General features: G+C 44.3%; 1 protein-coding gene across 3 annotated transcripts in view; it reads right to left on the bottom strand.

Annotated features, from left to right (window-relative positions):
- Window positions 1-1,583: 1,583 nt before the first annotated feature.
- The window catches only part of ABCC5 (ATP binding cassette subfamily C member 5), an 87,995-nt gene continuing 74,049 nt past the window's right edge, over window positions 1,584-15,529 (bottom strand). For all 3 annotated transcript variants that reach the window (XM_070466313.1, XM_070466311.1, XM_070466312.1), the window contains exons 27-30: window positions 7,021-7,099; window positions 5,870-5,983; window positions 4,118-4,282; window positions 1,584-3,045 (exon numbers count right to left, since the gene is read on the bottom strand). In XM_070466313.1, the coding sequence (XP_070322414.1) occupies window positions 2,944-3,045; window positions 4,118-4,282; window positions 5,870-5,983; window positions 7,021-7,099 (460 nt within the window). In that variant the 3' untranslated portion in view covers window positions 1,584-2,943. The remainder of the gene's footprint in view (window positions 3,046-4,117; window positions 4,283-5,869; window positions 5,984-7,020; window positions 7,100-15,529) is intronic.

Here is a 15,529-nt window from a genome sequence, read left to right as displayed (position 1 = left end):
TTCTGTACATCTGTCTCTTTTTTGTTTTGCATATAGGGTTATCATTACCATCTTTCTAAATTCCATATATATGTGTTAGTATGCTGTAATGTTCTTTATCTTTCTGGCTTACTTCACTCTGTATAATGGGCTCCAGTTTCATCCATCTCATTAGAACTGATTCAAATGAATTCTTTTTAATGGCTGAGTAATATTCCATGGTGTATATGTACCACAGCTTCCTTATCCATTCGTCTGCTGATGGGCATCTAGGTTGCTTCTATGTCCTGGCTATTATAAACAGTGCTGTGATGAACATTGGGGTGCACGTGTCTCTTTCAGATCTGGTTTCCTCGGTGTGTATGCCCAGAAGTGGGATTGCTGGGTCATATGGCAGTTCTATTTCCAGTTTTTTAAGAAATGTCCACACTGTTCTCCATGGCGGCTGTACTAGTTTGCATTCCCACCAACAGTGTAAGAGGGTTCCCTTTTCTCCACACCCTCTCCAGCATTTATTGCTTGTAGACTTTTGGATAGCAGCCATCCTGACTGGCGTGTAATGTGGTTTTGATTTGCATTTCTCTGATGAGTGATGTTGAACATCTTTTCATGTGTTTGTTAGCCATCTGTATGTCTTCCTTGGAGAAATGTCTGTTTAGTTCTTTGGCCCATTTTTTGATTGGGTCATTTATTTTTCTGGAATTGAGCTGCAGGAGTTGCTTGTATATTTTTGAGATTAATCCTTTGTCTGTTGCTTCATTTGCTATTATTTTCTCCCAATCTGAGGGCTGTCTTTTCACCTTACTTATAGTTTCCTTTGTTGTGCAAAAGCTTTTAAGTTTCATTAGGTCCCATTTGTTTATTTTTGCTTTTATTTCTAATATTCTGGGAGGTGGGTCATAGAGGATCCTGCTGTGATTTATGTCAGAGAGTGTTTTGCCTATGCTCTCCTCTAGGAGTTTTATAGTTTCTGGTCTTACATTTAGATCTTTAACCCATTTTGAGTTTATTTTTGTGTATGGTGTTAGAAAGTGTTCTAGTTTCATTCTTTTACAAGTGGTTGACCAGTTTTCCCAGCACCACGTTAAAGAGGTTGTCTTTTTTCCATTGTATATCCTTGCCTCCTTTGTCAAAGATACAAAATAGTTTAAAAGCTATCTGCATACAACATGACATATTGATAAATGTTAGAATGAGTACCCTTCTGAATGGGCACTTAATTCTCAATAAGTTAATCTGAATGAATTGGCTGAAAGAGCAATTACATTGTTTGGATTGCTGAGAACCCTCAAGAAACTGTTCATTTAAAACATATTTCTCCACAACCATCGATCTCACTACAACCCTTCCCACTTCCAACTCTTATTAGCAGCACAGGAGCTTGATTTGGTGACCATGCCCAGGACACAGGCTGCAAGGACCTTGGCCCACCGTAGTGATTCAAGGGAAGGTGTACTCCATATCCCATGCAACCAACCAGCTCTACTACTGGTCCCTCCCTCTGTCATTTCACTGCTGGATATTCAGATCCAAGTTTCCGTGACTCCAAAGCCACTCAAAGACAGCTTATTCCCCTCCCAGAGAATTATTTTCCACACCAAGAGTTTTAGAAAATCCAAAATAATTTTATTCACTTTTTCAGATTTTTGCTTCCACAAGGTGTTCAGCAAACATGCTAAGGCGACAGAATGTCTAGTTGGTCACGACATGCAATGCTGACCATTCAACAGATGACAGCAGTGACCACGCCCACCTGAGCTACTGGCCCCACGGCACAATCAAGGTTGGCGGGAACACACCGAACCACACGGCAATCAGCAACCTGAGGTAGGTCTCTTTACAGTACAAAAACTTCTACACCAGTGTGAGACACTGATTAGCAAGAGCTGCTTAAAGTCGCGGACTTTGGAGAGAGGAAGAGACTCTGCGGCAACCGCAGGAAGAAAGGAAAACAGACCCACAAAATCCTGAACCCTGTCACTGAACTGTGGGGGTGTGGGGCCAGGCAAATGAAGAAGGACCATTGGGCCAAGCAGCAGTGGGCTCTGGGGCTTGGAACCAATGGTTTCAAGGAGCCAGAGAGTTCTGTGCATTGGCCAGCGTTGGGAACCTGAGGCAGTGGGACACTTGGAGCAGACTCAATGCTTGCTGAGAAGCAACAGCAGTAAAGAGGAAGGCAGGAGGGACACTCCCCCTTTGCCGAGGAAGGTTCTGTGATTCTCGTTCCCGGTGGAGGGAGAGGAGAGGGGTCTGGGACTTTGACCCACTGCTCTCCCAACAGAAACAGTGAGATGACAACAGGACAGAAAGCAGGAGCCCTGAGAATTCACGGTGCTCTGCGCGGCTTCCGGTGGCCCCCGCTCTGCCCCACCCCAGGGTGGCTGCTGGGAAGGCAGCAGGGGGGCTGCTGGAGGGCCGGCTACTACTACACTCCTTCCTTTCGGACACCCAGAAATCCTGGCACCGTGAAACAGCCAGCTGGGGAAGAACGCACGCTACCTTCCTATAGTCTAATAGCAAAACCAGACCTCTAGTGCAGCAGACTGTACAAAAATGATAGAAAGGAATCTGCACTGTTCTTAGCACAGTGCTTATTTTAATATAAAATAAACAGCTTACATTTTCACTGGAAATATAGGCTATGTACAGAATTATATATAGATATAGCTACACGTATAAAGCTTCATTATAGGCCTCTGATACATATATAATAACGGTTCCCTGAACCTTTTAGAGTGCAATTAAGAACAAAAACTAAATTTTGTTTACATGAATATGGAATAAATACAATAATCAAAATAGGACTCTCCCTAAAAGTGAAACACACAAGCCAATCCTGAACTGCTGTGCGAAAGATAAAATCGGGAAAGGCAAGGTTTCGGCAGGAGGATGCGGTGAGGGGCCCGCCCCAGGCAGGGAATGGCAATGCTCCAAAGAAAAGAGACGTGGGCAGTACTGGGGGAGTTAGCCCTTGACGGCGATCTTGTTCTCTGCAGCAGCAAACATGGCGTAGAACCGGGAGCTGTCGTTGGAAAGAAGGACCGATGGGGTGTCGAATTCCACCACCTGTAGAGGAAGGAGACAGCATCGGAAGGTGACTCGGGGATACTCGGGGTATCTTACAGGATCCACTGCTCAGGAAGAGGGGCAAAGCCCCAAACCCCCCTGAGGATGGAATCAAGGTGGCAATCTGGTTAGCTCTGCCATGCCCACCTGGGTTCTCTCTCTTCAACTCAGTCAATTATCCATTCCCATGATGGACTACTAGGCAGTCACCAGAAATCACACTGCAGTAGAAAACGGAACAGTGTGCTGGCAGAACCTGTCTCCCAGACAGAGGCCACATACTCACTCCCCCAGGCTCCCTTGCTGCAGGGCAAAGGTATGTGATTGGACTCTGGCCAAGGAGCGATAAGAGGACATCTCCTGGGATGCTCCTAGGAAAGGCTATCCTGTCCAACAGAGACAGGCATAGGACAAAGTGTCTTCCTGGGGGCTGGCCATGTGATGGTATGAGGTTGGGTGCCAGAGCAGACACCCTGTACAGTAAGGGGGGAGGCAGACACTGGCTCTTTTATGGGATAGGCAGGGTTTAAGCAGGTCCACATGGGAGAGCGAGCAGAGGAAAGGGCATTTTAGGTAGATGGAACTGTATGAGTAAATACAGAGGTGGAAATGCTTAGGGGATCGAAGGTGGTTTATAGCCAACAGCACTGCAAGGAAATAGCAGGAAATGAAAAAGCCTAGGGGCCAGTATGTGGGAAAGCTGGGAGCAGCAAGAAGTTTGGCACCACTACATGACTGCAAAAAGCAGATGTGTGGTGGCTGGTCTCAACAGCTTTGGAAAACCCCTGTGACTGAACTACAAGGTACACATGCTCTCTGACCTAAGTCAAAGTGTTACTGTTCATAAGCAACAAAAGAACGGGTAACAAAGCATAATGAGAACCCAACAGGCATGCTCCAGACTCAATCTCTTGATTGGGAGGACTGCATCCCATGTAAAAGGAACCAGGCTAGAGTCACTATGGCTGCTTATCTGAATGCTACAAGGGCCATCGGCCCAATCCTGCCAGGGGTCAGTTCTCCTCCCAGACAAGGCCATGTGCCAAACCAAGGTTCCTCGGGGGCTCAGTACCTGCCCCTGGGCCAGCACCATAATCCTATCAGAGCCTAGGACTGTGTGTAGGCGATGGGCAATCGTCAGCATGGTGCAGTCAGCGAATGCTTCTCGGATGGTCTCTTGGATCAGTAAGTCTGTCTCGGTGTCCATGGCAGCTGTGGCTTCATCTAGAATCAGAATCTGTGGGGGAAGAGAGGAGAAAGAGGGATCCAACCAATTCCTTAAGCATTCTAGTTAATCTAGGTTTCACCAAAATGTGTTTTAGGATTTGAATTTTATATCATACATTGTTTTTTTCTAAATAGGTATACACAAATGTAAAAATACTGTTTTGTTTAGAACTGATATAACTTCAAATTTATATGTTTGCCTTGATTTCCACAAATACGAGAAATACTGATCTAACAAACTACTCGCCTCACTTGCTTTGTGACTCTGAACAGTGATTTTTCTGGACTTCCCTTTTCCAGTTTTAACATGAGGGGACTGTATCTGATGATCTGGACATGTCTTACAGTTTTAAAATCTTTTAAGTCTATGGCTTCCAATACTACAACTACTCACAGGACAGGAACAAGGTGCCCTTGGAAACTGAAGGCTCGAGGTCATTAAAAATAAAAACAAAAAAGCAAACGAAATATCCATATACCCTGATCGTGTCAAGGTTAAACATCTCTGGGCATTCTCTTAAAAAAAGTGCCACTGAGTGACTTCCCTGGTGGCTCAGTTGTAAAGAATCCACCTGCCAACACAGGAGACATGGGTTCAATCCCTGGTCCAGGAAGATGCCACACAGCAACTAAGCCGAAGCGCCACAACTACTGAACCTGTGCTCTAGAGCCCAGGAGCTGCAGCTACTGAAGCCTGTGAGCCCTGGAGTTCAAGCTCAACAGGGTTGCTGTTCAATCACTCAGTTGTGTCCTTCTTTCTGCAACTCCATGGACTGCAGCACGCTAGGCTTCCCTGTCCATCACCAACTCTCGGAGCTTGCTCAAACTCATGTCCATTGAGTCAGTGATGCCATCCAACCATCTCATCCTCTGTTGTCCCCTTCTCCTCCTGCCTTCAATCTTTCCCCCATCAGGGTCTTTTTCAATGAGTCTGTTCTTCACATCAGGTGGCCAAAGTATTGGAGTTTCAGCTTCAGCATCAGTCCTTCTAATGAATATTCAGGCCTGATTTCCTTTAGGATGGACTGGTTAGATCTCCTTGCAGTCCAAGGGACTCTCTAGAGTCTTCTCCAACACCACAGTTCAAAGGCATCAATTCTTCAGTGCTCAGCCTTCTTTATGGTCCAACTCTCACATCCATACATGACTACTGGAAAAACCATAGCTTTGACTAGATGGACCTTTGTCGGCAAAGTGATGTTTCTGCTTTTTAATATGCTGTCTAGGTTTGTCATAGCTTTTCTTCCAAGGAGCAAGCGTCTTTTAACTTCATGGCTGCAGTCACCATCTGCAGTGATTTGGTAGCCCAAGAAAATTAAGTCTGTCACTGCTTCCATCGTTTCCCCATCTATTTTCCATGAAGTGATGGGGCCAGATGCCATGATCTTAGTTTTTTGAATGTTGAGTTTTAAGCCACCACAATGAGAAGCCCACACCCAAGCCCAGCAACAAAGATTCAGTGCAACCAAAAAAAAAAAGTGCCACTGGGCTCAGAGACAAGAATGCCTTTGGACCTTATGCCACAGGCAATGGCTATTCTTCCATCTCCTTGTGCTTCTGCTGACCCCCTTCTCTGCCACCCACCAGACTGCCGTACCTTACAGTGACGGAGTAAGGCTCTAGCTATGCACATGAGCTGCCGTTCCCCCACTGAGAAGTTATCCCCATTCTCCATCACTTCAGATTCAAGTTTCAGAGGTAGCTGAGCAATCTAGGGAGAAAGGTGATAGAGATTAGAAGGGTTAAAGAAAAAAAAAATACCCTAAATTTTGAAAGAAAGAAAACAAAGCTAAATTTTGTTAAAAACCCAGTGGCAAAAATAAATTATTCTTAAACAGATGAAAGAATTATTAGCCAAGAATCTGGCTGACCTAGAAAGAACATACAGGTGTGATGATCATGTAGCAGGACCACATTTTCTAGGCCATTCCATATTTCAACTAAACTATCTATTAGTTTCATGTCATCAAAATGTCCCAGAAATTCCAATATTTTTATGTCCTGAAATCCTGTCATTTTTGGTCCTGAAAATATGGTCATGCAATGAGAGATGGGGTAAACAAAACTACGCTCTTTCTAAAGGCCAAAGCTGTAGACCCACAGCTGTCAAACTTTTCTTCCTATAAACTATAGAACCTGTTCTTCAAATGAAATTGTTTGAAGAAGTGCAACAGAAAGGTCATGAAGGCAGAGCTGACTTAGTTGAATTTGGGCAGGAGATCCTGGGCTGGCGTGCAGGAGCACAAGAGACCCCACTTCAGGCCAGGGCTAATCTTAGTTCGGGGCCCCTGGAGGGGGCCTGCTGAGTTACTCTGAGAGGTTTATATGCATATTGCATGCTTTCTGTGGACTCAAGAAGTGATAAATCTTTTGCATATATATACATGCTTCAAAAGGATGTTGTACTGTTATGATTAATAAAATAGAACTTGATTTAAAAGCATTACTGAACTCTGAGTGGTTGTCATTAATATCTTCTCAATCAATGGATGGTACAATAAAAAGGGAAATATGACCATGGGAGGGAATAAGAGAGGGGAGGTGAGGATAGGGAAATACCGACTTTTATACCCATTGTGAAATGCCTGGGAAGCTCTGCTCTGAAGTGCTCCTCCACAGACATCCTGGAGGTGGCAGGAAAGGCCCGGCTGGACAGAGGCAGCCAGAGCTCGCTGGGATATGACCATGGCATCACCAAGTTTCTACCCTTGAAATTCTAGCAAAGTTCTCCCTCAGTTCTTTACTTACACATTCTTTCATGTGTGTCCTTTCTAGGGCATCCCAGATCTGGTCTTCAGTGTACTGGTTGAAGGGATCCAAATTTGATCTAATGAGAAACATAATAGGAATTTCTCAGGGATCCAAAACATAAGCAACCACCCTGCACAGGCTGACTGTGGTAAAGGTTTAAACAGTGGGGCTCAGACCCTGACAGCCACAGGTGGAGGCTGAGATGGGAGTGCTGCCACCTGCCTGTCACAGGAATGAGCCTCCCTTTCTTCTTTACAAAACTGCATTATTATTATTATGTAAATGATAGAAGTTATTTATAGAAAAATTAAGAAATAGACATAAAAAGTAAAAAAACAACAACCCATATATATATATGATCTTAGCATGTGGGATCTTAATCCCCTGACCAGGGATCAAACCCATGTCCCCTGCACCGAAAGTGCAGAGTATTAACCACTGGACCACCTGAGAATTCCCTAAAATCAATATATGTTCAATCACTTATCAGACCCTTTAAACAAACACTGTTAGCATTTTGGCATACATCTTTCTAGATTTCTTTCTATGCATATGCATATTAAAATGCATCTTTTATATGTATAAACTCAGAGAAATGCCCTCTCTCTTCTTGTTGCACCAGGGTGAGAGCCTTGTCACTGGGCAGGGGTCTCAACAGCTAGCTGACCAGGAAAAGAGCCGATCCTGCAGGAGAACGAGGGACAAGGCTGAGCAGAAAGGGGCTCAAGAGGAAGGATTTCACTGGCACCAAAAACCAGTTTGGGAACTGTTCTTGCTTAATGTACCAACAGTATCCACTTCAAGGACATTAAGATTGACACCAAAACAACAGGACTAGATAGCTCTTAAAGTGTTAAAGGCAGGAGAAGCTCTTTGTCGTGGAGGATGAGGCGAACAGGTGGGAAGAAACAGATATTGGGTGGAAGGTGAGCTGTAGAATTAATTTTGGGTGTCTGGTCTCAATCTAAACATCACATTTGTGGGTCCAGTAATCTTAAAGATATTAAGTATAATTTGCTTTGCTCATAAATTACACTCGAGGTGTGGGAAATAGAAAAACCTTTGGGAGAACTCTAGCTCTGATCCACACTCGTCTCCATGTCTGGGGTGACTAATCCCGGGCATGCAAACACAAGCAGGTCATTACTGAAGAATTCTACCTGAGAGGAGAGTGTGGGCTGGTACATGCCATCTCTGGACTCCTGGGAGACTCACTAAGCGGTCCCACTCTCTTGTGTCCCGTCACACATGTGCTTCCCACCACTTAGAACACGAGATCACTCCCCACCTTCTGATGTGAGAGGCACTGGTAAAAAGCAAGGGCTCTGGAGCCAGATTGCTTGATTCCTTCTCAGCTTCTATCAATGACAACTGTGTGACACTGGCCAAGTTAGCCTAACTTCTCTACACCTCAGTTTCCTTAAGTGTAAGACAGGGATAAAAGAGCAGCTCTTTGGACTTCCCTGGTGGCACAGTAGATAAGAATCTGTCTGCCAATACAAGGGACATGGGTTCGATCCCTGGTCTGGGAAGATTCCACAGGCCTCAGAGCAGCTAACCCTATACGCAACCATCACCGAGTCCGAGTGTAACCCGTGCACCTACAGCCTGTGCTCTGCAACAAGAGAAGCCACTGCAATGAGAAGCCTGCACACCTAAACACAGACTGGCCCCCACTCTCTGCAACTAGAGAAAGCCCATGTGCAGCAACGAAGACCCAGTGCAACCAAAAAAGAAAAGAGCACCTCCTCAAAACGCAGTTGTGGGAACTACAATTCATGTATGTAAAGCACTTACAGGAGCACCTGCTGCAGCCTGGGCAGTGTGTATGTGAGAGCTACCATTACTGCATTATCATTACATTGTTCCTGTTCCTGGCCTATGATTACTTCTCAACCTTCAGCTCTCAACTTAGCTGGTGTCTTCAGGACGTGTCTTCTGGCCCTTCAGGCCTGGATTGGGGGTTCCCCCTGCTCACCCTTATGATGGCACACATCACTGTTTCATTTGTCTCGCTCCTCCATTGGATTAGAATCCCTGTCTGGATCTTCTTCACTGTTGTAGCTCAGGTATACTGTCTAATATTTTTTGTAAGAGTAAGAACCAACTGGGCTTGACCCCTACTCTGCCTCTTACCATCTGCATGACCTTGGACAAGTCACTCCTCAGTCTCCTCACCTATCAAATGGGGAGAAAGTGACGTGACATGACCTGGCAGGTTGCTGTGAATATTAGAGACGTATAGATACAGCGCCTGGAACATGGTAGACATTTGATAGCTGGTAGCTGTTAAACTGACTGGGGAAGTGGTCACTTTAAATGCCTGGTTACACTGTTTGGTGGTTTTGACTCTTATATTTAGCACATTTTCCAAGTAGACACAATAATCCCATGATCCTGAACACCAGGATCTGAAATAGTTACAATAAAGTCCTACCCATGGAAAATCTAGATGGGGAAGGCTGATCTCTGCAGGCATGTCATCCAGGAAGAGCCCTCTCAGTTAAAGAAGGTGGTCTGATTTGTTGGTAACCTAAAACTGAAATGGCAGACCACAGGCTAAGTCAAAGTAGAATCTCACCCATTTCTAATCAAAAAGATAAAACTGAAAGATGCTGAAAGCACCTGATTGTCCCTGTCCCTCTAACACTCTGGAGTCTGTTTGCACATGCATGGGTGTTGATGAAATCTGTGTCTATGGCTCTCCTTTCCAGCCACCTTTTTAGGGGAACTTTGTACTGATATACCACAGATCAGGGACAGACTCAAACACGTGTTCTCCATCCCAAGACTGGGGGGATAAAAGGTTAATCATTTTCCCCTGATTCAAAACAGACTGGTGGAAATTCCCATGGGGCAAGATTAGCAAGACAATGCTCTGAGAGACATTTATCCAGATAGCAATGCAAGTTTTCATAATAAAATATTCTCTCTCCTATTTGTGTGGTCTAATATGGACTTCCTCATACTTTTATAGCAGAATTCTTGATCCTGGGGATCATAGTAGGGTTCTTAGTTTTGAACCAAAATGCTCAGAGCTCTTTTTAAAAACAAAACAAGAGACTTCCCTGGTGGTCCAGTGGTTAAGATTTTGCCTTCCAACGCAGAGGGCATAGATCCTGCATGCCTCACAGCCAAACAAACAAACAAACAAACATAAAACAGAAGCAATATGGTAACAAATTCAATAAAGACTTTAAAAAAACCCCACAAAACAAAGTTCCAGGACTTTTGTGGTAGTCCAGAAGTACTCATCATCCTAGAAGGGGTACCTGCTCCCATGGGAACTCATGATTGGCTTTAAACAGGGGTTATGTTTAAAGCACCTGATCAAAGACCATGCTTTGCCTGGTCTCCTGCTCCTCACCCCGCACTGTTCTTTATACACCCGCCCCACAGGACTGCATGCTAAAGAGTGGCCTCTGCCCATTACAGAGAGTCAACTCTTCCTCAGGCAATAGGGTCTGTGGTTTAGCACCCGGCTGCTATGGATCTGGCTCCTGCTCTGACTGTAGTTCCCATTTAGAGCCAGCAGAACCTCTTCTTGAGTTAGAATCTACCTGTTAGCCAGCTCTGCTAGGTCAATTCCTATTGTGTCTCCATGTACCCAGGTCTAGCCTGACAGCCTGCTCAGGCTCCTAAGGTTTGAGGCCCCACCTTGCCCTGGTTTTATCTCCAAGCTCCCTGATTATGAATATCTGCCTTTTGGCTCTCAGAACACTGCTCAGTTTCTACTACTGTGATCTGTTTGCCTGTAGAAAATTTGTATTTACCTAAGGCTGGAATTCCCAGCACCAATAACTTGATAAACTGCCACCTATGGTTTGATACCTCACTTTTTGGATTTCTGGTTTGGCCCATCACCTACTGCTCAAATCTTCCCTTTCTCTATATCTTCCTGGAAGGACTGCATAATTTTAGGCTTTAGATTTTACCACTTGTTTAGATTCTTCCCAATTCTGCTGAGTCGAGTCCTTTGAGTTAAGACCTCAATAAATATTTGTTCAAGATTGAAGGGTCCATAATATTGGTTTCCAGGAAAGGAATGTGCAGATAGTTTCTCTAGAATTAGTCTAGGAAGTATTCTCTCTCTCTTTTGGCTGTGAGGCTTGTGGGGTTTCCCAAGCCAGGGATCAAACTGGGGCCCTCGGCGCAGACAGTGAGGAGTCCTAACCACAGGACTGCCAGGGAAGTCCCAAGGAAATGTTAGTACTGTACATTGATGCCTAGCATCATGGGTTGAAGAGTACCCCCCAAAAAGATATGCTGAAATTTAATCCTCAGTACCTAAGAATGTGACTTTATCTGGAAATAAATCAGTGTAGATGGTATTAGGTGAGATGAGGTCAGCCTGGAGTAGTAAAGTAGGGTAGACTCTCAATCTAGGACTGGTGTCCTTAGAAGAGAGAGGGCTACATAAAGACAGAGACCGGGAGAGGACCCATGTGACAACAAAGGCAAAGACTGGAATGATGAATCTACAAGCCAAGCACACCAGAGATTGTTGGCAAACCACTGAAATGTAGTGGAGGCAAGGAAGGGCCCTACAGGCTTCAGAGTATGGCCCTGATGACACTTGATGTCATCCTTCTAGCCCTAGAACTGTGAGAGTCAAGTTCTGTGGTTTTAAACTACCCAGTTTGTGGTACACTATTGCAGCATCCCTAGCACACAAACACATCCAGTAAATTCATCAGATATGTCTACTAGAAAAGCAGGAAGCAAACCAGAGTGTGGACCCTGCTCACTGAGCAGCTGCCCCATCAGACTTGGCAGACACGTGGATGGGCTTGACCTTCAACCTCGCCCAGGCCCATCACACCAGCTGAAGGAGCCATCAAGACTAAGTCACGGGTTCCAGATATATAGGGAATATTTATGTGCAGCAGCAGGTGTTGTTGTTAGTCTCTCAGTCATTTCTGACTCTCTGCCACCCCATGGACTATGGCCCGCCAGGCTCCTCTGTCCATGGCATTCTCCAGCTAAGAATACTGGAATGGGTTGCCATTTCCTTCTCCAGGGGATCTTTCCTACCCAGGGATTGAACCTTTGTCTCCTGCACTGCTGGCAGACTCTTTACTGCCTGAGCCACTGGGGAAGCTCCAGCAGGTGGTATACCTACACATTAAAGCAGACCAGACTGATCTCAACAGGGACTCAATCAAGAATGAAAAAACAAAAACACATCCTCATTACAGTGGCCAGATGGTCCTGGTTTGACCCACAAAAATGAAAGCAAGCAACATTATGTATCCACTGCATCAAGTACTCAGCTGGGTGGATGGACAGAAAGAAAATCTGATAATGAAGGTTATTTTTAACAGTCAGAAGTCCTAGAGTCCTATGTTGCCCAAAGTGTATTTTCATCTTTGGTTTTTTATATTTTATTTTTAGCAATATTCTAACCTCACCTATTGACAACTACCGAATAAGGTCAAGAGTATCTCCTGAGGGGAATGAGGATACAGCAATTCCTTCTAGACACATAGACGACTCTACGCTGGGGACTGTCCTCTGTCCATGCAGGTGCCTCCCTGAAGCCTTGGGATTTCAGGGTAGGACTATGGGACCCTCAGACCTTCTGACAGGAAGCTAAAGGAAAGCTCAAAATAGTCATTCAGAAATATGGACTGATTTTGGCTTTTAGTTAAGAGTAGAGCGTATGAAAAAGACTAAAGAGAAGAGCAGAGTTTGTGTGACAATTTTTCTCAAGAAATGGGACAGAGACCTACTGCAAATCTGAAAGCAGGTAAGGAGATTTTAAAGATACTGGAAAAAGAAAGGTAACTAACAGTCAGGACGACTGAGGAAGCAGGCCCAACCTTAGTGCTTGGAGAGACAGAGTGCCTCTCAAGGTTATAACTGAGGAGGGTGTGGTGGGAACTTCAGGAGACAACACAGCAAGATGGGTGAGGAAGAGCCCAGGCTCTGAGCCAAATAGCCCAGATTGAAATTCTTATCTTTGGGCAAGTTATTTAACCACTTTGGGCTTTAGCTTTTTCACCTATAAATAGGCACAATAATAGTACCTACCTAATCGAATTTTGAGTACTTTAATTTTGATAAATTAATACAATTTAAATGCTCAGGACAGTAGGCCAAGTAAGTCCTCAATAAATTTAGCTAATACTATTGTTGTTCTTTAAAGTAGCAGTGTCTGGCACAGCGTGACCTTTTTTTTTTTTTTTGGCCATGCCACAGCTTGCAGAATCTCAGTTCCCCAACCAGGGACTGAACCTGGGCCCTAGGAATGAAAGCCTAGAATCCTAACCACTAGGCCACCAGAGAACTCCCCAGAATGACCTTTTCCTTTTTTTAAGGACAATTTTAAAAGACCAGTTTCAGGTTCACAGCAAAATTGAGACGAAGATACAGAGATTTCACACATACTCCCAGCCAGAAAGACTTCAACAAAACTTAGATAACATCTAGTGTTATCTAGTTATCCTAGATTTACCAATACTTGCTGACGTTAAGACTAGAAGCTTTTGGGGATTCCTTGGTTCTACAGAGACTCAGATGTCAAAAAAAGTAAAATGGGGTCCCTTAAACAACAGAATAATTCAGACAAATGAAAAACCTTGAGATTCTAAGAACTGCTTTAAATTTGGAGCAACTTCCATTTCTTCTAGAGGGCTAAGTGCTTCTGCCTGAAGGTGTTTTGGCCAGGAATGAACCAAAGAAGTGGATCAGTTGTGGGCTCAGGTGTCTTTGTTGTGATTTTGAGTTGAAAGCTTAAGATATTCCTCAAAAGTGGACAAAAATAAAATAAATTGGGCAAGTAGAAAAGGAGAGAAAGCATCTGAACAGGAAGAAGTGAGAACACTGCTTCCTGATAACGGATGGACACTAGGTAGAGATGCTCCCGATGATGAGACGTGCTCATCCCCAGTGAGGAGACTGAGACGCAGAGACATACCAAAGTGACAGCTGAGGACAACTAGTCCCAATGAGGGGCAGACTAACCACCAGCCAAGCCAGACTGCAGACAATCCACAAGGATGGAAAGTGAGGGTGGAGGCAAAGAGATAGGCTTCCTGAGACCAGGAAGCATAGGTCCTTTGGGAAAAGAAAAGTATTGCCAGGACCATGAAAGAGGGAAGGTCAGTCAAAGTGTTTAGGTCTGGAAGAAAACGGACCTCTCTTCTTGGAGATAATCATCTCAGCAAAAGGCAGAGGAAAGCACTGGATGGCCACAGACACACAGGAGCCCTATAGCTCAAACCCAGACAGCTGGATGAGGCAGGCCTGGATGAGCTATTGGAATGGACTGGATTAGGACGAGCTATTGGACTGTGCTAATCCAGGGAGGGGTATGCCCCTAAATGATCTGGTTTATAATTTATCTGTATTTATATGCAAAACAATTCAGACATTTTTATCTTTCGAGATTCTGAGGTTTGTTTGATTTTGGTTTTACCTTGAATTCCCTTCTGATACACTTTAACTGCAAGCTGGAATCTCCAGGAGATGTACCCACCCCCAATGCTGCTTAATGGCAGTAGAGATACAGTTCCCAAATTTGGAGTCTCTAGGAGGTAGCTGAGGGAGCAGATGATCTAGCCTGCTCTTGCCTTGGGAAACTCATTACAGGTCTTCTAATTTTCTAAGAACAACAAAAGAATACCAAACACAGGATATTCTTTGGGATCTATGAGAAACTTGAGAGGATAAAGGAAAGGTAGAAGGTCTGGGACTGAATTTGTCCTCAGTGTCTACCACTGACTTAAAGTCAAAATTCCAGTGAGCAGAAAATGAAACTTATATGATTTCCTAGGTTTGCACAGCTGACTGACTAAACAGTGCTCCAAGCTCAGTGACTAAAAACGTAGGCAGCAGCACACCAGCCACCAAGCCTGTCCATCAGGTGGCAACACAACTCTGGAGCTGATAACAAACACCCCCGACTCCAACAAAGGCTGTGCTTCCACAATGTTCCACAAATAGCAGCCAGCAGGTCAGTTCTTAACCGTTAACTCCAGAAGCTGAGTCACAGACCTAAATGAAGTGCTGTAAAAATGTGAAACGAGCACTGATACTTCTTGGTAGCAGCATATTCATGGGAAGTCTATAACATGTCTTACTTTCTAGTTCTCTTCTAAATGGTGATTTTAAAAAAATAAGACAAATATGTTTTTTTTTGTCCTGAGCCAAAAATCATTAGGCCAACTTTATTCTCAAAGGCATTCCCGTGGTACCTAAAAATAGAGAGATTTACAGGAAGAGCAGATTTGGTAATCTCTCTCAATTTCTTTAGACTTAAGTCTTCAATAAATTCTTATTCTCTTTGGTGCTGTTTGTTTGACCTTGTTATTTACTCACCCAAAGGAAATGACTTATCATCATCAAAACTACCTGCAATCTGGGAGACCAGAGTTCAATTCCTGGGTGGGAAAGATCCCCTGGAGAAGAGAATGGCAACCCAATTCAGTATCCTTGCCTGAAGAAGTCCATGGGGTTGCAAAGAGTCAGACATGACTGAGTGACTAACACTTTCACTTATCAT

Source organism: Odocoileus virginianus, chromosome 4 (genome assembly GCF_023699985.2).
Source record: "Odocoileus virginianus isolate 20LAN1187 ecotype Illinois chromosome 4, Ovbor_1.2, whole genome shotgun sequence".
NCBI classification, from domain to species: Eukaryota; Metazoa; Chordata; class Mammalia; order Artiodactyla; family Cervidae; genus Odocoileus; species Odocoileus virginianus.
The sequence above is the reverse complement of the archived record's forward strand: the minus strand, read 5'-3'. Positions and strand labels throughout refer to the sequence as shown.